We start from the raw sequence: 23,455 nt of genomic DNA on the forward strand, positions 1-23,455 counted from the left end.
TGTGTGTGTGTGTGTGTGTGTGTGTGTGTGTGTGTGTGTGTGTGTGTCTGTTTCTATGCTTGGGCGCTTGTGAATGTGCGAGAGAGCTGCACAGCACCAAAATGAATGCAAATTGTGAGATACGACAGAACAAGCGATTTTCCTTCATGCCAATGCCAACAACCACATCCAAATACATGTCTTAACTGATTTAAACACACACTCGTTCGCTATAGCTCGCTTGCGCTCTCACTCTGTGTCGTTCTCGCGCGCGCGTTTGACGCGCATACACACCGCCTATCTATAACAGCATTGAGCATTTGGTATTCATCAACCAAACTCCGAACAAAAGCCAAATTCACATTAGAATTTGTGCAATTATTTTTACATGAGATTAGTTCTCGCATCAAATTTTCAAAAAGATAAACCATGAACAAATATAATGGATGCGGTACCGAATAACATTGAGCATATCATGCCATCGCGTCTGCCACCTTTTTTTCCAGCATCGTATACCATTTTCTTTCCGCATCAGGAAAATGTGGAAAGAAAGAATCCGAAAAATGTGTCGAATGAAAGGAAGTGCGATAATAAAATTAAAAATGTTTCATGTAGCAATACCGAAGGCAGATACATGCACATATAAAAGGGAACATTGAACTAAATTAATCGTCAAGCAAGAAACGCGAACAAAACACACCGCTGTACTCGGCTTGATCTCGAGCCACAAGAAGTTTACAATACAATTTGATTAATGGTTGGAAAATTTTAATGTTTTCTTCCAATTTTTTTTTTCTATTTACAAAGTGCATTGAGTTCAGCGAATAACACATGTGTCTCTTTGCTTTTGGTTTGTGCCCGTGCATGCGGGATCAAAATGGTGCACATTTGCACGACGAAAAGCAAGAAAATGACGAAATCGGTGTCTGTTCCATTAAAAAAGGAGGTCCCCTGTTGAACGTACACACGGACACGCACAAGCGCACGCACATTTCATTTCTGAACACTATCATTTTCCATAAAGCATGTCACACATTACGCAATTACTGAGTTTCGGTCGCATTTCCAGCAAAAAGCACATATCAACAAATAATTGCCAAAATCCATTATTCATTGCATGTGACTATTTGCTTAGGTGTTCTTCATTTTTTTTTAACCCCAAAGGTTTATGGCTTCGATTGCATATTTGTAACATATCGAAAGATGTGTGCACCATCGATCGCTGGCTATTTTTTCCGATTAGTCACTTCGTCGATCTATTAAAGAGCAGTCGATGCGAAGCGATGTCTCAACAGAACAATAGTCTAGTTTATGAATAAAATAGTGGATAGTTGCTTAATGGGCGTTCAGGGAGCACAAATAATGGCATTTGTTGTTTGGTGTCATCGAATGCCTCGAATGGGATCAAAAGTGCACTTATATCTTGGGAAAGATTCATCCAGCAAAGCTACGCAATAAATAAACAGAAAATGCGAAAAATTTCGTTCGATTTGATTGTGATGCCGGTACTCAAACTGCTGACGTCTTTTACCAATTCAATCGAATCGAATTCGGTCGTTGAGTTGGAGTTGAACTGAGTTTAGTTTGACTTGAGTGTGTTGCTTCGTCTTCATTTATTCATTTTCAGTTAGATACACTGTGTATTTAGGCATTGCCGTTAAGCCATTAAGGAATATGGCGATGGCGACACATTATACATTTAAACTAGCTGCATTACGAGCAAGAGCAGAGAATATAAAATCATAAAGTGTGTTTTTGCAATTGCGATGAGAGAATGATGTGGCAAGGTCGAAAGATATCTGAACAAAGTTACTCGAATGAGCCCCACATATACGCTCACACAAAATAAAGTGAAACAGATGATTTGCAGCAATTCAGTAATTGCACGATGGAAAAGGATGGAGCAAGAGCGAAAGCGAGAGCGAGAAAGGGCGAAAGAGGGGAGAAAAACAAGCAGAAAAAACAAGCAAACAGATAAACGCAAAAATTCCCAACCGAAACCAAAAGCGAAAGATGGCATTAAAGTATTTTGGTAAATGTACGAAAATTGTACACATGGCGATTCATATGTGATATTGCATTTTATATATTATGCATGTCGATGGATGTAAAACCATTTTGTAACAGACTCACTTGCCTCTGCACACTTTATAGCGATGACGACGACGATGAAGCTAGTGAACGAATTGAATTGAGGGTAGCGAACGCTCCGGAATATGTGCTCGTCATACCAATCCAAATGAATAAAAGATATTTGGCTCTTTTTCGAATCCTCAAACCAATCCACCAAAGTTGATCCATCTCATTTTCGTGTATCTCAGCTTATAATGTATCTGAGCATTATAAATATTAGATCGAGTTCGTACGAATAGAGTTGGAATAAAAACCAAAAAGTGAAGAAGAGAAAAAAAAATAATACTGAAAACAAAATAAAACGAAGAGCGAAACGTAGGAGTGAAAACACGTACACAAACATGGAAAATGGGAATTGTAGAAAGCGATGTGAAGAACGAACAGTTTTGCAACTCTTGAAACGTCTTGTTTTTCTGATACTATATTGAATATAGTATAAATGGGAAGTGCAATGCATTTTTTATGCGCAAAACGCCTTCACTACTTACTCGATGTCATTGTTGCCATCATCATTACCATACAGCTCTCGACTATGCTAGATATGCACATTTTGCTACAGTAATTTTTGTGTCAAATATTACATTTTCAATAATTTTCCTCAATATTTTTGCGCAAGTTTTAATACATCTTCATAGCCGAGAATGGGATTCTATTCGTGGATGTCCGTCACGAGTGTAGGATTTATGAATAAGAATGTTTGTCGCTGCCACTTTAGATGCATAAATATTTTATTAAATATTACTCTATTCTTTGGTCTCTTTCGCTAAGCAAATATATGGCAAATTAAAGTGGTCACAAGGTTCGTGCCCCTCTCACATACCGCACAATCATTGTTATTTCGTCTCATTTCTCCAGTTAAAATCGCGGTTGAACGATCGATCGATCGATTGCTTTTGATCGAGTTCACCCAAATGTTGTCATTGCATCTATTTTACGTCAAATATTATGCCTGAATCCTATTCCGTCATACACAATGTGAACGGTTTACGAGGTGATTGAAAGCACAGACGAGACGAAGACAAAAAGTACTTTCATATTTGTAATATAAATAATTTATAAAGCTGCGACAAAAAGAGGGAAAAAAATTATGCGGCATGTTATTTACGAAATGGAAAAAAAGCTTTAAAATTATGGCGGATAACGTGATATTGAAAAAAGTATCATTTTTTTCCCAATATGTATTTGATTGTGTACGCGCGCGACCTGATGAATAACAACAACAACAACAAAAAATGCTCATACATACACAACGTCATCGGTTAGTATTGCAAATGCACGATTTTTCCTTATCGGTTTAAGTTGATGGCCCTTTCTAGCTGTGCACTGCTCCACATCGGTGACGGTCTGCGGACGGATCCACATTCACACAAAACTCATTCTCATAAAATAATTTTCTGGATTTTTTTCCTTCTAAAAAAAAGTGCTGTTGCAACAAGCGAAAGCGTATTGAACGTTTCACATGTAGTTTTTCATTTAAAATTCCATAACTGTCAATATTCGCGGCGTTCGTTCAAACAAGCAAGCCAGCCAGCCAGCAAGCAATGCGAATATAGACGCGGGATTTTTGTTCTCGACATTTCATATCGCTTGACAAAAAAAAGGAATACTTTTTTTTGTCGGTTCATTGTGTGCGCGGTGCCTCTTTTTGCCCGTTTGGAATGCTTTCTATAATTGTTTTTTTGCGCGCGCGATTTGTTTATTTGTTGGCAGTCAGTATATAGTATTTTCCGCTGGTTGAGGGTTTTTGTCTTGTTTGCCACATTCGATTTCTACACGTAGGCTCTGGGCAACAACAGAACGACAACCATTTGAAACGTTCGTGTTATGTCGTCATTTCGGCTTGTCGTTAAACATTTATAAATAAATAATATATAATAAAAATTGACGAGTACTGGTAATACAAGGTAATCGACATCATTTACCTATGCAGTGCATAGCCTGACGATTTTTTTCTTCTTCATCATTCCTCTGTGCGGATTGGTTCTTCGTTCGCTCTTTTTTTCGCTCTCTCATCGAATTGTTTTTTTTTTCGTTGGTTCTCCCTGTCGTTAGTGCTGCCGGTTTTATAACGTTTTTCTCTTCTCTCATTTCACTAGCATTTTTGTGATTCATTTTTTGCTCTTCATTTGTCGTCCTCGACATTTATTTATTTATTTTCTTTGAGTATTTTTTGTGCCTTCATTTGTTCTTTCGTTCTTTCGTTCGTTCGCTCGTTTGCTATTGGCGAATGCATTTAATATGGGTAATTTTTGTCGTTATTACATATGCTTTGAAATGAAGCGAACGAAAACGCACATTCTCTCATTGTTTCATGTTTCGTGCATCGCAGCCTGTGTGCCGATGGAAGTAATAAGGCTAATGTTGACGAGAATCACAACGTAAATTGAATAAAATAAATTGAATGCTGATTTCGATGTGAGATCATTTACCATAAATATAAAGCTCACTGTTTCAGTTTCAGTTTCAGTTGTGGCCGTTCATACTTTTGGTTTTTTGCTTCTGCAGTTTCATTTGTCGGACTGTGTTGTGTGCAACTTTTTTCTTCTGCGCTCCACCAACATGTGTATCCATTTTTATATTATTAAGCGCAACTTTTTCAATCTCTTTACTCATTACTACCGATTGACTTTTCCTCTTTTTTCGGGCTTTGTTTTGATTTTTTGCCGTTTCTGTCCTTCTTATGGCTCTCTGCTTCAATATTATCCAAACTAAGACTCAATTAAGCAAAGCAGAAACTTTATTGGTATTCTTTAACAAATTCATTCAGTAGAAGTATTGGTTATTTGTTTTGCCGATACAACAAAGAAGAAGAACAACGACAACAACAACAAAAAACGTACACAATCACACTGGGGTCTTATAAAGCTTTTATTATTACATTATTTTATAATACGGTCCCAATAAGCGTTTCGCCAGAAGAGCACCACTGTCATTATTACGAATTATTACATTCAATTACTGTTTCCATTTATGACGGCAGACAGTAAACCCATTGGGAATTCATTATTTGGTATAATTCAACAGAAAAATAAAATAATCGGCAATATTGCAAAAAAAAAAAGAAGAAGCAAAAGCGACTTGCAGTCATCTTATTTAGGCCGCGGCTTTGATTCACCACAAATGACTAACAGATGCATTCACGTCTCGCATAGGTCGACTCATGAAATTCGCTTGAAACGTTTCTATTTAAATAATTTGAAATTGTACATTGAATTATATGAAAAACTTTTGCACACAATCAAAGTGAGGATTGGCGAAAGAAATGCATTTGAGGCTGATAATAATAGCCTATTATGTGATTTATTGTGTATTTTCAAAGGCAGTTTAGTTCGATTCAAAATTATCCCCAGGAAAAGACCAATTATTACGAATATTCGTAACGACAGAGGATCTGAGGAAACATTTTCGAGTGCTGCACAGATAGTAATGATCTACATGAAAGTTCATCGAATCAAAGCCGAAACGAAATTATAAACATAAAACAAAGATATAACTCGTGCAAGAATGTGTCAGATAGATTATTTTACCCACATAAGAAGCTATAGCCAAATCATATATATTCCCGTTATTGGCTCAAAGAAACCACTAGACTGGCAATCTCATTCACAGTTGACCCGAAATCGTCTCAATTTCATTTGTTTTCTCTTTTTTTTTTGTTCGTTGTTGTTTGCTCCTTTTTGGTGAATCGCTGGCGACCGCGTGTGCCCGTTTGCTCTGCGCTCCACGATGTTCGTTCGTGTCACAATGACATACGGTTCGTGTACTTTTCCTCTCATATTCGTATCATCATTTTTACGACGGAATAAAATTGTAATAAAACCGCTATAAAATTCTGCTTTTTTTATTGTTACGGGTAATTTTTGATGTGGATCGTTGCAACCGCATTTCGGTTGGCTATGATGCGCGCTGTGTGTTGATTTCGTATTTTTATGTGGGAGCTCTCTTGTTTTTATGACACACCGTCTATACACTATACACTATACACACATAAATATACATATTTCACTTTGCTAACACTTTGTTTTCGTCTCCATTTGCTTGCATATTTGATCCTGGTAAGTGATTGACTATGTACCATCCACAACGAATTCATTGATGTGCAAATGTCACACATACTTTTGATCATTATCATCACTATCATCAACCAGAATTAGGGACTTTTTTTTACGATTTCGTTTACAGTAGTAACAGCAGCATATTTTTCGGTTCGTTCGTTCGTTTGTGTGCACAATTGAAATGCCCCGATTTGCATAATCACCGATACTAAGCGATAATGGATGGTACTTTTATGCATTCTCATCCTCTTGCTCCGCAGCAATCATTTACAAAGTTATTACATTGACAATAGCCCAACAATTTGTTCTCACCATATTTAATTTGTCTCTCCTCTCTCATTACAGGTTTATCAATGCAAGACGTAGAATTGTGCAACCAATGATTGATCAATCAAACAGAGCAGGTAAGACGCACGACATTCATTCGAAAAACAAAAACAAAATCGCGTTATATATTGCCACGATTTTATGAACAAAAAGAATGACCGAATTGAGTCTTTCACAAGTTGAACGCCGGTCACAATGGGCGTAAAATCTGTAAAATTTCCAAACACACAAATTGATTTTATCGATATCGATGGAAGCAGTAACGATCCATGTAACTCAAGCATAGTAAATGTTGCCGAAATTATTCTAATCTCAAACTAAATAGTCGATCCGAAGTCGAGCGAACGACATGAAACAACAAATGTTGGAGAAAAAGAGGGCGACACCAAAGTCGTAAAATTAAACCTTTTTATGATTATTGCAATGGCAGGTCTGATGATGCATTAGAGATAAAGTTGATCCAAACTTACAATGAGCAATAACAACAGCAGCAGCAGCAGAAAAGTCACTAAACAAACCAAAAACAACCCCAACGTCATGGCATCACATCACAAACTTTTTTTTTACTTTACTATTAACACATTTGTTTTGGCATCGATTTTTCGGTTTGGCACAAGCCACACACACTCTCGCTGCATACAAATCCGTACCGAACGCCGCACCGAAATGTTTTGGGAAAAGATTAGAAAGTTTGGCTTGAACAATATCGCAAGTGATAGTGACTGTTTGTGCACATCTTGACTAACTTGTCATAATGTTTGTTTTATGAAGTCGCCGACGACTACGACGACCGTCTGGCACGGCAGCGAAATGAATATGGCATTTTCAGATGAATTGGTCGTTCGGCTGGACGGAATCGGTGACTTAAACCTAAAAACAACTTACGTTTAATTTTTGCATACAATATCGATTACAATCAGTTTTTCTCTCTTCCTCCCTCGATGTTTTCTGTGTTGAAATTTATTAATTAGTCACAATTTTAGTAGACAAAAAACATTAAAACAATTAGCGAGCGCATGTTTGCTCTTTAGCACGGTAATGTGCGATGAGTGTTTATGTTCACACATTGGCCGCATACACTATATCCATTTCGTATTACACAATCATATAATGCGTTGTATGTGAGCATAGAATGCCCATATCGGGATTTTTAATGTGCGATGCTCATATTTTTTGTCGCTAGTTATGTGTAAAAATCGTGACTTTTCGCTTGTAATGAGCATAGTGATGAGATGGGTTTTGGCTTTTTTTTGGTCTGTTGTCTCGCAAGTGTGTGAAAAAGAAAATCAATTGAGCAAGAGATAGAGAGCGAAAACCGCGACCGCATAAAGAACATGCATACGGTATCCAGAATACGAATTGGAGACAAAGCGCGCAGAAACAACAACAACAACGGCGAACGTAATGAGAAAAGATACATTTAATGGCAATACGTTTCGATAAGAAAATACACAAATCGGCACAGATTCGATACAAAACCAAAAGATATACGCTTAAATGGAAGTCAACAAGCAATGCTTGTGACATTACTCGCTTGCACATACACTTGTTCTTCGCTTGCACTCCCCGTCTCGCATTGGCTGTTGTACAAAGAAGAAGAAAAAAACAAAGTGGGAACGAGATGGTGAGATTGAGGGACAGAGAGAAAGAAGAAATGTGTTGCTGAGACCCAGTTCGCGTCGTGCATTCGTATTTGACCTTTTAAGCAATTCATTTTGCATACTTTTGTTGATTTTGCGAGCATCAAAGTAGAGCTTCAAAACTGAAAGTGCCAGTGTATATTGCAATATTCCATAATGTGCATCCAGTGTTTTTTGTTCGGTTTAGCAGAACAACATCAACAGCAGCAGCAGCGATGGCGGCGGCAACAATACCACTAACGAAGAGCATTGCAGTTTATATTTTGATGTTAATGAAAAAGATACAAACGTACATACATTTTCCATATCCAGTTTTTTTATACAGTGGCTTTTTGTGTTCTAGCTCTTTTTCCTGCAAAATGTACAACTTCAAGCGGTAGCACATGTTCCACTATAAAATGACAATAAAATGCTATCTTTTCGCTTGCAAAATGTTCGCATTTGTGCGTTATTCTGTAGATATTAATTAGGGTATCGCTCCTTTCATTCCTTGATGACGTACACATATCGCGAGCCCAGCTAATGCAACTGTTGGCAAATGTTGCGAAACGTGTTTTTTTATTTTATTTTGCCATTGAATCGTACATCGTTGCCGGGACACCCTATAACCGTATGTGTGTATACCAGTATAACCGATAAATATGTGGTGCAACCGAGAGTAAATACAATATAAAGTGCAAAATCATGTCAACAAAGTTAGATTAATACCACTTTGGCTTACTGTCATTGATGCAATATTATATTGTATTGTTTATTCTATAAACAGAAGTATTAGTCAACTTAGTGCTATTTTCATGCAATGCACGGTGCACACACAAACACACACAACGCACAATGCATATAACATACATTCACAAAGCAATATATCACTCGTTCATCTAACGCAAATAACCACCATCAACAGAAGACACGAGACTGAGAGATACACTCAGTCAAAGTTGGGTTTCTCGCTCGTTCACACAAAGCGAATCTGCTCGATTTTCACTCCACATACGTACAGTATAGTATGAATGCGGTGCATTACTGATGGTGATATATGATACTATTATGGTATTTTTTTAATGCCATTTTGGCGGCGACTTTTTGCACACTTGCCACGCGCTAATCTTCAATTTTTGACAGAATTTATGGGGATCACTTTTTGACTTTATTCATTTCATTATTAAATTTCATCTATGCTTCAATTGAATTCACAATTTAAACGAATTGTGAAACGAAAAGTGTTTCAACGTCATACGATTAACTGACGACAGCATAAATGTTATTCTGTATTTTTGATGCTAGACAGATCACAAAACATTGATTAAAATGTGTAGCCAAATATCGGTTGCACGTAGCTCAAGTGATGAGAAAACGGAATAAAATTTAGCTAAATTGCAATTGTGAATAGATTTTTTTGGAATTACATAAAATACTTCATAACTGGCCAAAATCGACTTTTTCGATCACACATTGTGCATTTCACAAATGAGAATGTCATTGTTATGAATGTGAAACCAAGTAAATCGTACAATTTACTATGACTCGTAACCGTAATCGGATAATTGCAAAGTTTTGGTTTGATTGGAAGCTCCGAATCAAGTATCGACATCGACATCGACATCGCCATCGCCATTTTATTTTCAGGATGTGAAAGGATCAATTAATTGCAATGTGATATATATTTTAATGGCTTACAATCGAATTGCCGCGTTACGCGCCGTTACGACAACGGGCAATCGTGGGCCAAGGTGTAGAGTATATATACGCATATAAAACGATGCTTGTGTGCAAGTGTCAGTATGTGCACATTCGTGCTCGCATAAAGTGATGAAGCGGCAATCAACTCATTGGAGAGGTCATAAAGCACTAGTACCTGAATTTAACAACTTGGGCCATCATATGTCGTTTGGTTATGTCTTTACAACCACAATAATTGGTTTAGTTTTCGCTTGTGTGCGTTGGTGGAGCCGGAGACGAAGTCAGAGCCGCACTTTTCGTGCGTACGTATGTGTACAGATGCAAACTAGCACAGTTTGGGGAATAATTAGCGATACCCAAATCATTTATCATGAACGGTTCAGGATACACACAATCGCACATTAATAAAACAGAGAATTCACATAAAATTAGAAATAAACCCGGGTTCGAGAAAATGGTGCGGTGTGCGTGTTACGATGTGTGTGTGTGTGTGTGTGTTTATATGTTACAAGACGGGCAAAGCACTCGGAAAAGCGGTCAAATTGTGAAAACCATCATCAACGACGAAAATCCAAAACGGCATAACGTACGAAACCCATAAACGGTTCACTAATTAAGAAACTGGCTACTTGAAAACGAAGTGAAAAAGCCGAATGCAACAACACTCACAAAAACGCTGTTGATCGTTATATTAGTGTCATAGGAGTCGTTAAGAATGCCATTTCACGCACATTTGATTTGCCAAAGTCAATAAAACTCTTAGGCTCTTTTGTTTTTGTCCGGTCGACGGGCATCTTTGGACATAAATCTGTCATGGTGCTTCACAACGCAAAACTTCCCTCTATTATCAAATGATGTTGGAGAAAAATCATTTTCGGTTCAATTTCAGATGAGCATAACGATAAATTTACGATTACATATCGACCGGGCAGAAAAAAAAAACACACACACACACACAGGCATTCCATTTCGATTGTGTTTGTTGTGTATGTATGTGTTTTTGTTTGTGGGGCATTTATGTGTGCGCTGGCATTTTGCAAACAATTTTTGGTCTGGTTGAATAGCGTAAAACTTTTCTCCTCCGAACTTTTAATTTCGTCGGAAAAACTTGGATGTGCCCGGTTTCATTTTAAATAATTCAGTCCAGTGGAATGAAAACTTTCGAATCTATTGATGCACGTGTTGCAGAAACGTTTATAAATCAAGATCAGTTTGCTTTCTTTCTCTCGTTTGGCTCTTCTTCTTTTTCTTTTTCTCTTTCTCTCTCTCTCTCTCTCTCTCTCTCTCTTTTCGGAAATGAATAAATAAATAAATAACTAAATGATAGAAGGTACACGGACAACATTCGACTTGTGTTCGATGCCAAAATGAATAGAGAGATAGATACATTCTGTAGTGCACTTATGGATGCGTGTCTGTGTGTCTATATATGTGTGTGTGAAATGCTTATTCTAGCATAAATAAAAGCCATAAATTATTGTATAATGTTACAAAAGAATTTAGCAAAAATAGATAGAGCGATACCAAGGGAAAAATGAAAGTAAAAGGCCAACTGAATGCCGAAAAAATCGGAAAGAGCGCAGAGAACCAATAACATAAATAGCAGGAAAATGAAACAAAAATTACGCGAAATAGAACTAACAAGTAGAAAATGGACAGTGTACCATACCGAGAGAAGAAAAAAGTAGCCAACGAAAACATCAAGAGAAGAGGAATGCGTACTAGACGCATCGAAGGAGCGAGAGAGAGAGAAAGAGAGAGAGAGGGAGGGAACCAAACGGGGATGGATAAAAGGAATCCATGTGACTAACAAAGGCATTAATAACGGCTACAGCAAAGATGCGCAGATCCTACGTTTATGCTTTGAAAGCGGTAACCTTCCAATATTTAAGGAAGAAGGAAATGCGAACCGGAACTTTTAACAGTGAATTTCTTCAGCGCCGAGAATTCGAGAGCATTGTGCGCCTTCAATGAAAACCAATCTTGATCTCGATTCGCGAGACAGCTTATTCAAGGAAATCGGTAATGCGAATGGTGCAGGATGTATCGTATAGCGACACACACACACACACACAAAATTACGTATACATGTAAAACGCAAAACATGCAGGATTTTCATAATGGAATAAATATGATGCAATCTATGTTTTTGAAGCACACATAAATACTAATTCAGTGATGGAAACCCGCAAAACGCAATCTAACCAAAATAATCCGAACAATATCGCCAAACAAAAGACACTCGCACATCATCGGCATTTGGATAAAGCGATGAAGGAAGTTCTGTTTCGTTCAGCTTTCCTGCATAGTTTTTTTCTTCTTCCATTCTATTCTTCACTTTCAATATCTCCTGGCAAGCACAGCACATTTCATGGCGAGCGAACGTGTACGCCAAAAGAATGAAATTTACATGCAGCTTCAGCAGTACTTGTGCCATGGCTGTCGCGCATATTGTTGTCATACAAATAGTTTGTGGCGATATTTGTTTACAATGGAGCCAATGGTGCAGTTGTAATTTCTTAAGCACATCGCATTCATATAAAACTGATTACGAATAATTTATGGATTCCATATTAGCTACACGTATCCGGCTTCAACATTGTTGATTGCAATTCATTTGATATATTCCGTGTTTAAGTCACATTGTGTCGACTTTCGTTCAATTTGTTCAATGGCAGCAAGCTTTAATGTTTAATGTAAATTCGGCCATTGGCAATTTTGCTTCGACGCCAATACAAGTTGATTGCAACCACCATCATCTCTCGTACAGTTTTGCTGTATATACCGATACGAATACATATACGCATTGCTAAGCATATAGATGTATGTATACGAAGCCAGTGCAGAAATAATATATTCTTATTAACGTAGCCAAAGAAGTGGTCCAATGGATTTCTTTCCCACCCGAAATCGAATGGAGATTGTTAAGCGAGCGAAACAAAATTTATGGCGGTGAATTTGTCCCCAAACAAACACATTTCATCGATACAGGTGATTGGGAAAATGTCGATGACGACAACGACAACGACCGTACCGCATCGCACCATTCCACCTCGAATGGATCCTTTTCATGTTCAAAGCCCGGTGCATAAGTAATCGAAATAGTTGAAGAGTTCTTTGCGTGCAAACAACTGAAGGATTTCGATGTTTTTGTTGAGTATATGTTGACTGAAAGTTAAGAGTCCTCATCAGGCGATAATCTACTCGTAAATCAACGTTTATCCGCCGTATACAACGTGCGTGAGTGTGGGCGACAAATAATAAAACAAACGCAGTTCAACAGTAAGTGCATTGTTTTATTCACCCGGAAAATGTACAGAGACGAGCACACAGATCACACACACACACACACACACGCCCAAGAAAATGAGCTTTCATTTGCATGTGCATGCATGCTCTAAGTTTCTCCTAACATAAATTGGTTCCTTCTTCGGCCTCTCGATGCGAAAATAGGAAATAAGACAAAAACGCCAAGGGAACCAATACGGATTAAATAGCATCGTTCATGTGAACGATATCGAGATGAGTGTCGTTCGCCGCTACATATCCTTCCAATCGATAGGCACTTTGTATGAGATATGCGAATAATAAAACAACTTCAGATTATTCGAAAATCTAAGCCACGCACTTATCGCACGACAATGGAATGCGAAATCGAAACACGAGCCTCGTATTTATTAGACATCATTGTGCCATGGCTCTAGGTCAAAAACAATGAAATTGATTCGCTCTCCGTAAAAATTGGATGCTGCAGAAGCAAAATCGAACGAAAAAGAGAAAGAGAAAGGAAAAGATCAAGCGGAGCAAAAACCAAACACAAAATGTCTGATGGCCGAATGACGGCGGAAGCTAGAAAATTTGTATGTTTGTGTGGATATGAGAAGTGGGTGGTCGATTGTTGAATATGTGCATTTGCTTTCATTTACTTTGCACGCATTTAGGAAATTGAAAACAAATACCTAGCATTCAGTGCGTCACATTTGCCGTTAACAAGCGCATGATGCAGCATAGTGTGGCAAAAGCAATGTAAAAGCAACTGAATTAGAGAGTATTTGGTGTGGTGGCAGTATCGGCACTGGCTGTAGTGATGCCTGGCGAATGAGGAAAACATAACGATATTGCTTGATTGATTACCACATACTTTATGCTTACGATATGGTTGTTATTCAGGATTTTCATCATCGTCTTCGAGCATTTCCACACGGCTTTCTTCTTACCGTTTTCCGCATTTCATTTTATTCTTCTACTATAATGGTCGCACACACACACACTCCTTCCTTCGTTCTATCGGAGAAACGCTCTGAATCGGAAAATGCAAGAGAAAATGTGTATGCGAAATAAAAAAAAGGGGAGCAGCATCAAATCAGGAAAGAACACAAAGCGAAACCGAAACTCGAAACTCGAAACAAGAAACAAATGTGAAACGATTTGCGATGAAATCGGAACAAGGAACCACGTCGAAGGCAAACTATTTTCATATTGAATGGTAGTATGTATGCTTGATGTGGCCCGAATAATGTTTTTAAATTCTATTCGATCCATCCGTCTTTCCGTCAAAACTTGTATGCGAGCGCCTCTTGAACCGACCATATACACTCGAACTTAGCCAGAAAATAATCTATTACGAAACATTGGATCGTAATATGGCAATGTTCCAGGAGATTAACTAAACCATTTTCAACGCATTTATGAATCGAATGAATGCATGAAGTGTGTGCTAGAGCCAAATGTGTACTCTTAAAGTTTATGGAAACATTCGAAATTCTCCGGTTCACCCGATCGACCTCATTGAGACGAAATGATGATTAAAAATGTCCAAAAAATGCAATACACCTTTCACATCCAATCGCAATCAATGCACAAATTATTCATACACTAATATGCCAAGTGGCTTTCTCTGGGGCAAAGACAAAGTTATAAATACGTCTTATGTGTGCTACACGTAAAATTTCAAATGGAGCCAGAGAGAGAGAGAGAGAGAGAGAGAGAGAGAGGGAAAAATGAAATAGAATCGTTGAATGCTTGTGCATATTGGAAGGAAGCACGATGCGCTGAATAGAGAGTAGATGACAACGAAAATGCGCGTCGGAAAAAAAATGATAATCCATACATCATGAGTAGCTGGCGCACGAATGGTGACTGGCGAGTGGGAAATATGTGTTTACATGCAAATATAATATCGTTTTCTTCGAAAATTATGTTTGTGTGTATTCAAAATGAAATTGAAGATCCGAAGTGTGCCCGCAAAAGTGGAGCTGCAGAGTGAGGAAAAGATGAAAAAGGAGCAGCAAAAGAAACTAGTGAAAACATCGTGAATGTTTTATGAGTGGATATATTTGCTCTTATGATACATTTTTCGCCTAAGAAATGCGTGCAATCGATGTGAGCGTCGTCATTTTTTCCCGTGCTACTCCGAAATTTTCGCAGAACATAAATTTTACCTTTTTCGCTATCAAACACACAAGTTTTGCATCTTAAATTATCCGCATCCCTTATTCCGTGCTCTTTTCGCGTTGCTCGAGCTCAAATAATTTTGCATCAAAAATTACCACATCTAGATGTGTTCCACACTTTGCTCAATAACCTTGGTGCCGCGTCGTTATTTCATCTTTTCTCTCTTTTTTTCCCTTATTTCCTCTGCTCTCCCAATCTCATTCGTTCGCATTTCACGGAATATGTCTGCATCTAGTTCTCCAGTTTACTTGCACTTATTTCTCATTCCGAACAACGCCAATTTCCAAGTTCTATGGAAGAAGCATCGAAGATGGAAGCAGAAAAAAAGTTCATTCCATGTTGGTTTTGCATTATGTTTTAGCAATGAGATGCTCTGGCAGCAGTGACATTCTCGCACAAATACAGCCATCGCACCCGGGATTATGTTCAAGCAAATAAATAACAAAATTTTTAATATTTAATATGATACATCCGTTATCATAATTTAAAGGTGTTAAGCTACAACATGTGAGGATGGCACCAAAAACGCAACACTTATCACAAAAGGCACACATCTCACAATAATAACAATAACACCTAGCATCGAAACGTCGTTCGTATCGGATGGCTTTCTTCTCGGGTTCTGCTGTTTTTTTTTCTGCTCTGCGCTATCTTTTCTTTCTCTCCTCTGTTCATTGGATCACACGGGCTGCTGCCATAAATAAGTAAATACGAACAGATCTGCTTTTCAGCGAACGAAGGTGTTGCGATACGATCTGTTACAAAAGAGGGCTCGAAAATGCTCTGGTTGTATTTGATAGGAAATGTATTTCATATACAGATGACGCAAAATATACGAATATTTCATGTTCAAACGAATCTCATGTTCTATGAGAAATTTAGATGGCAATATAGAAAGAATGAAAAAACAATGCGATTTTGAATCGAGCGAATTTGTCGACGATTCTTTCAAGTCGTCGAGCTTCTTGCATTTTGACTCGAACGACTAATCGTAATCTATCTTTTTTTAAACAGTTTTTACTCCACACGCAGGACCATCGGCCGCATATCCAGAAGCAATGGGCTACATGATGGATGGCCAGGCGCATATGATGCAAAGACCTCCAGGCGATCCAGGGTTCCATCAAGGCTACGCACACTATCCACCAGCAGAATACTACGGACACCATTTGTAATTACCATTAAAAGTGTGTGAACGGTTTTAGGTAAGTTTTCCGAATGGCATTTCCTCTGTTTTTTCCTCTATTTTTTTTTCATTCCCCTGGATAGTACATGTACCATTGTCCACCTAAAGAAAAATCCAAACAAGTGATCAATTGCATTCGATTTAATGTTGTATTTTTTTCTTCTTTTTTCATTTTAAAATCATAGAATATCTAATTCTGCCCCAGTGAGAGCGCGTGTTGCATATAAAACAAACAACAAATTCAAATAACATTTAAATTAATGGAAAAATTCAGTGGAGAATCACATGTTACCAATCAATTTATCTTATTTCGTGCATTTTTGTTCAAGAGATCAGCAATAAAGTGTCTCTGTGAATGAAAATCCATCAGCAGAAGAGAGCAAGAAGAAGTTGCCATTTATGGGCACGGAACATCCGATACGAATTTACACACAAAGACCTCGAGCCATTTCATTATAGTATATAGTGAACGTTGTGGATCGAGCTAGAGACACAGCACCACAAGCATTTCAAGGAATCGAAGAAAAAAAGTAATGAAGAAAAAGCGGAAATAAAATGGGTGAATTTATTGAACAAGAATGGAGGGTAAGAGAGACACCTACACACAAATATATGTATATGAAAATCTACAAAAGAATTTAGATGTGGCGCTATCAATCCAATTAGGTCCTTAGACATAATGAGAAAAAAAAACAAACAAACACACATAAATTTATGGAATAGTTACATGCATACAGAGCAAAACACAGCAGAAAAAACAGATGAAAAGAAAAGTGAAGAAAGAATGGAAGGAAAAAATTATGAAACCTAACAATTAAGTGAATTATTTTAAAAATAATTAAAGTATGTAATAATTAATGATCATATTGATAGAAGTGAAAAGTAATGTAGAATAGAGATGCAACAAATGATCTTGATAGAAAATAGTTGAATACACACAGGAAAAATAAACAGAAAGAAAAAAATGAAAGCGCGCGAAAAAAAACATACGTAAATACACCTAAACTTACGCATCCCTTACACAGATAGACATTTATAAATATGAAAAAAAAGCAACCAGAGAGAGAGAGAGAGGAGGAAAAAAATACAATGAAATTTCACACGTTAAATGGCAAGCAAAGAGTATGAACAGATGCTGCTACATGTGAATTAAAAATTATATCCGAAGAGATGAGAATGAAGCGTAGTTTGAAAACGCTTTATCAACGATCATTAGCATAAAGCACACGTTTAATTAGTTATAATCCTATGAATGATAGAAGAAGACGCGCATGTGTTACGTATATTCTATGCATACCAGCAACACACTTAAACATATGGAAACAATGAGATGTGTTCTTGTTTTTCCTCTCTTTTGAACATGGAACAAAAAACAACAAAACAAATTCGGTTTTCTGTCTGCATTCGACTAAAAAAGGAAGGAGAAAAATTTGTGCTTTTGTTTAAGTAAATCAATTTGTAAAAAGTAAATTTAATCGTACTCAACGAAAATGAAGGACAGATACTGAAGTGTCAACTGAAATGGGCAGCTCTTTCAAACAGTGTAACAAACGAAAATCACTAAGACGGGAAACCATTGCAAATGTATTGAATATTTTATATAGCGTGTTTTTTCTTCTGTTGTTTAAATATCGAATTTGATCTTCTTCTTTTTTCTTTGTAAAACCAATTTCTTTTTTTCTCCATCAAACAATATTCGAGTTTGTTTGCTTTATTTGTGGTTCACAATCTATAAATCGTACTGATGTTTATATCAATGCAAGGTTGAACATGTTGCTAATTCAATTGAACGACTATCATTTATATTTCATACTTCTTGTCAGAAAAAAAAATAACTCAAACTTCTCGAATCGACAGCACAAAATTTTCAAAGTTTAACTTTTACTTGAATGGAACGTTTGCGCTTGTAAAGACACACACACACACACACACTCAAAATGAAGTATGTGATTTATTTGATGTGAAAACTGTTTTCTTTTTCTCATTTTTTTTTCCTCAAACGCCAGTTAAAATCAGGAACGAGCGCCCTGATTGTACTCGATCTATTTAAAAATTATTGTTACAGTTTATTTTTCAGTGAGATACAGACTCTATGTACAAATATGTATGTAATGTAGGAAACGAAATGATGACTATAGGGAAAATGGGAGTGAAAATAAAAAAAGGAGTGAAAAAAGCAAGGAAATTTTAATTGCAAATAAGTTTATCCTTAAATGTAATTTATACTAAAGTATGAATAATCAAAGAAGAAGGCATAATTTAATGTAAAGAAAATGCTCTTTTTCACTGAACTAAAGAAAAACTAAAACAACAACAGCAACAACAAACAAACAAATGGCGAGAAAGAGAGTGAATGAGAATGATGTGAAACACGAACAGTGGTACAGAATACTTATAAATAATTTGTGAATGAAAAAAAAAATGCAAAGGAAATACATGGATCTAGTTTGTTTAAGGTTCAGATAAAACATCAGTTGCAAGCGATACACTGAAAAATTACTGAAATAAGGAAAAGAAAAATGAAAAGAAAAGGGAAAAAAATTATTCTTCAAAGAGTTGAAACATAGGAAAAACAACAACAAGTGTAAGTATAAGATGTAATAATTATCTATTACAATAGTAATAATTATGGATAGTAATAATACTGAATGAAAAATATGGAGATAAAATGATGATTAATTATGGATAAAAGAAATTTTTAGATATAAATGATAAACGCAACCAACACATGAGAAGAAATGAACATTTGATCTATATTAAAAGAAAAAGAGAAAAAAAAAAAATGAAAAGCTTCAATCTTGTAACTATAAACACAAAATCCAACTACAGCAATGGTTTACTAAATAGAACTTTACACGAACACAATCACAGTCACAATCACAATCACACACACAAAACGATAATGAAATTATTAGCGTAAAAATTTAATCTTTAATAATTAAAAAAAAAAAAACAAAAATTATTCTTTAGTAAGAAGCAAAAGTAAAGCAACCCGATTTCGAATGGAATATATGACATTTTTCACAAAAGTAAAGTATGAACGAAAGCATTACGCGTCAAATAGTTTCTGAGGGAAAAAATTTGACAACAACTAAAGAAGAAACAAACCGATTCAGACTTGACGAAATTTAACGAAAAAAAAAAAACCGAAATATTTTGTGTGTCGACCAAGTTCCGTGTGACAGATTAGAGAGACAGTGAATATTCCCTCGAAAACCAAATCAAAAACACTAAAATACAAAAGTTGCATCTGTAGAAAAGTACTTTCGATGTTCAGCCTAGACTTGAGATTCATTTGACGGAAAATCAATTATGACATCAACGTATATATGTTTTTTAGGAAGCCAAATTGGCATTTTTGATCTAAATAATCAAAAGTAATTCAAAAACAAAACCATCAAAGAATTTAGAAAGTACTACTATCAAATTCCCTAAATGCTAGATGTCAGTGTATTCAACCCATCACATTATCTTTGATACGCTTGCATTTTTCAACATTTTCCTTTTGTTCTTCAAACCAATAATTCAGTCGTTTCAGTTAACAATAAAGGTGGTGACCCGATTAGAAAAGAAAACAGGGTGTTACAAATTTCATTCACTACACGTTCTGTTCATGGGGCTTTTTTTGTTTACAGATTCATTTAACTGTCATTTACAATGGCAGTTAAATAAATTTGACCATATGTGTAATATTTTTGTTTACGACTTTCCCAACGAAGAGCTTTTATAATCTTTTCCCAATGATATGCACCTTATTGACATTAGACGATCAGTTTTATAAATGTTCAAATTGCATTCTCATCATCCCAAAAAAAAAAACATTTTAAATATTCAAATGTGCACATACACTCACTGCAAATGGTATACGATTCTGGTGTCATTTCTTTAAAATGATGCAAATTAGTTTGAAACATTAGAAATAAATTATAGATACATCAAAATGATACCTAGACCGATGTTTTGTACACGTTCTAAAAAAAATTGTAGCATTTTACGATTTTGCTTACTTGCCAACATATGTAGATATATTTTTCATTCGATCAAAATGTATGGAAAGCAATCTAGTTAAAGTGATGGGAAAAATGGAGAGCTCAGACATGGCACTGCGCAAAATATCGATGACGGTCACCACACTTTACCTTTAACTGACACTGCAAATCAAAATTTAATGAATTCTTGTCGTCATCCTCGACATTTTCGTCGAACGCATATATGGTTATTGATTTGAAGATCACGTCAACTGAAACCCAATCCGAGTCTGTGAACATGCATTTTCGATTTTTCAACTTTTCAATTCACGTGGTCAATGTGAGAGAACCGTTGGATCGATTGGCTAGATGAAACTAATTCTGTTCATTTGCAAGCACTTTTAAAGCAATGCTCTTTCGATATTCAAACATAGTAACAACAAAAAAAATTAAAAAATTAAAATAAATCGAAAGTTCAGTAACATAGAGGAAAAAAAGAAGCAAACGAAAGGAAGAAAACCTTTGAATAATTGATAAAATATGTATACCATTTTGGCTGTTTTTTTTTCTTCAATGTCAAAATGAAACCTTTGATTGATCACTACACTATTCGCCTTAATCATGTATACGAATCTTCGAATTAAAAAAAAGAGAAACAAAATGAAAAAAATTGAATAAATTTATTTAAAGTGCTAACTATAGGAATTCACAGACGACACAGACACACAGAGAGACACAAATGCATACACAAACACAAACACATACATCCCACACTTATACATGCATATATAGATCGGAACCACATTCAAACAAACAAATAAAGTTAAATAAACAAATCACCTCCCATCCTCCTTAACCCCATCCCATCCCACTCTCTCTTTCTCTCTCTATCCCCTACATGAGCGCATTCAATACCATTTAAATTATTATACAAAAACATGAATTGAGCATAAAGACGAAGGAGAAGAAAATGCAAATAGCAAAACCGAAAAAGAAGAGAGAAAAACTGCAAATGAATTTAAGAATTTACGATTATTTTAAGGATACTATGAATGTTTAATGAGTTCATCATACGATTTATAAATGAAAATTGCTGCAACAAAATGAGAGACACACAGAAAACAAAAAACAAACCCACAAAAAATTATAACAACAAAAATATTAATAATATTAATATGCTAACGATATAAATTTAAATTTGAAAAGAGAAAAAAAATGAGAAGAACAAAATCATATTGTTGTCACATGTCACATGTATGTATTTCCATGATTTTAGAATTAATAAAAACAAATACGATTTAAAAACAAAAACAACACCGCCTTTCATTTCTACCTCTTGCCGTTCAATTTTTAGACACATTTTTCAGAGTACGCACACGTGAACAACCAATTTCAAGGTAAATCACCAAGATCAAACACAAACTTTAGCCAAAAAACGAAACAGTAAAATCAAGAATAGCCGTTTCATGCTCATAGCAAAGTTTGGGTTCTTTTGTTATATTTTGAAGTAGTCAGAATGAACATTGTCGATTGAACCATCCAATTGAGTCGTAGCTACCATTGTACACAGGTGCAATAAATTTCAACCGTGTTCTTTTCTAATTACAAAATTATTCAGTGGGAACTTATGAAACGCGTTTCAGCAGGTACACAATTTAATATTTTCTGTATGAATGGCTGATGAAAATATCTGCGATAACTTCTATGGTAAGTACAAGAAAATGTTTGATCAAATCGAAACAACACGATGTGCTCTGGTCATACAATAGTTGGGCGACGAAAAAAGCGACTCTTGGCGCATTAAGGAAAGAAAAAAACAGAACGGTATGTTAATTGAATGATTAAATTAGCCCTAAAAATTTGTTTTTATATGAATTTTGCGTTTTTGTACACAATAACGAAGAAAACTATTTTGACCATGTGCTTCATTTGACATAGTGCTTACAAAAATGGTTTTTGCCGGCATCGTATACCAAAAACTCCATGAAAATGGAAAACCAAGGTACGTTGGATTATCTATTTACATGCTATGAAAAATCTTCAATTGATTCAATTTGATCGAGAGAAAATTATTTTCACCGCCATTCGTGAGAATGTACATATATCATTGGTAAACCAAGTATCAAATTTTGTCCATTGAACGAATTTGTGCGACAATCAATTGAGTTTAAATTCAAATGACATTGACGTTGATTAAGCTTTAACATTTTTGCGTTGATGCACAATACGTTCAGCCAGAACGTTCGAAATGAGATTGTAAATAAGCGATTACTGTTTTATGTGTTTCTGGCTTAAATTTAGACATCCGGCGAATTTATTGCCATCTACTTCAAGGAGAATCGAAACATTTTATTATGGCTGTATCTTCAATTTCTCAACGCATACAAAATGTGTATATGCTGTGCTGAAAAAAAAGAAGAGGCATAAGAAGGAAACTGCAAACACCGGCTACAAATTACAATTTTAATTGTTTTCACGAAATGTAAACAAAGTTCCTCTTTTACATTTGTTCAAAATCCAATTGCTTCGATGTGTCATAAATATAGATGTATGTCTTTCGCTGGATCCTAGTCCCTTGTTTCAGCAGCAGTGTGCACAACAAACGCACATACACAATGAAGAACAAATGGTTCCAAATGTTGAAATTATTTATGCTGAAGATTTGAAGAACACCTGAGCAAAAAGTGTATGAAAAAAAAAAACGATTCCACCAAAATCTCGGAATTTGTTCTTGTCGTTTCGCAATTGAAAAGTAATACCAGCGCCCGAATACATGACATCACGCCGGTGTGAGTGCGCAAATATCACTCTAATTGGAGTGTTTTAAACTAAATTATGGAGTTTTCGCATATTCGAGAGGAAATAAATCTACTTTCTTCCATTCTTGTTATTCAAGTTCTCGCCGATTAGGCGATGGAATTTTGCGCATTTTTTCTGGTTCATTCCGCGATTTCACTCTGGTAAAGCATTAGCTCTAGTCGCATTTGGTTTGAATTTTCAAGCGAAAATAATGGAAAATTATATCGTAATGGC

The 23,455-nt window shown here is 36.0% G+C and overlaps 1 protein-coding gene across 2 annotated transcripts in view; it reads left to right on the plus strand.

Moving 5' to 3' along the window:
• The window catches only part of LOC129579010 (homeobox protein homothorax), a 311,382-nt gene extending 289,655 nt beyond the window's left edge, over positions 1 to 21,727 (plus strand). The window contains exons 11-13 of one of the 2 annotated variants that reach the window (XM_055468462.1): positions 6,513 to 6,571; positions 16,283 to 16,473; positions 16,640 to 21,727. In XM_055468462.1, the coding sequence (XP_055324437.1) occupies positions 6,513 to 6,571; positions 16,283 to 16,443 (220 nt within the window). In that variant the 3' untranslated portion in view covers positions 16,444 to 16,473; positions 16,640 to 21,727. The remainder of the gene's footprint in view (positions 1 to 6,512; positions 6,572 to 16,282; positions 16,474 to 16,639) is intronic. The other variant, XM_055468463.1, reaches the window with a different exon arrangement.
• The last annotated feature ends 1,728 nt before the right edge of the window (positions 21,728 to 23,455 follow it).

Source organism: Sitodiplosis mosellana, unplaced genomic scaffold, assembly GCF_009176505.1.
Source record: "Sitodiplosis mosellana isolate CC-2019 unplaced genomic scaffold, AAFC_SMos_1.0 Smas_scaffold_6226, whole genome shotgun sequence".
In the NCBI taxonomy this organism is placed as follows: domain Eukaryota; kingdom Metazoa; phylum Arthropoda; class Insecta; order Diptera; family Cecidomyiidae; genus Sitodiplosis; species Sitodiplosis mosellana.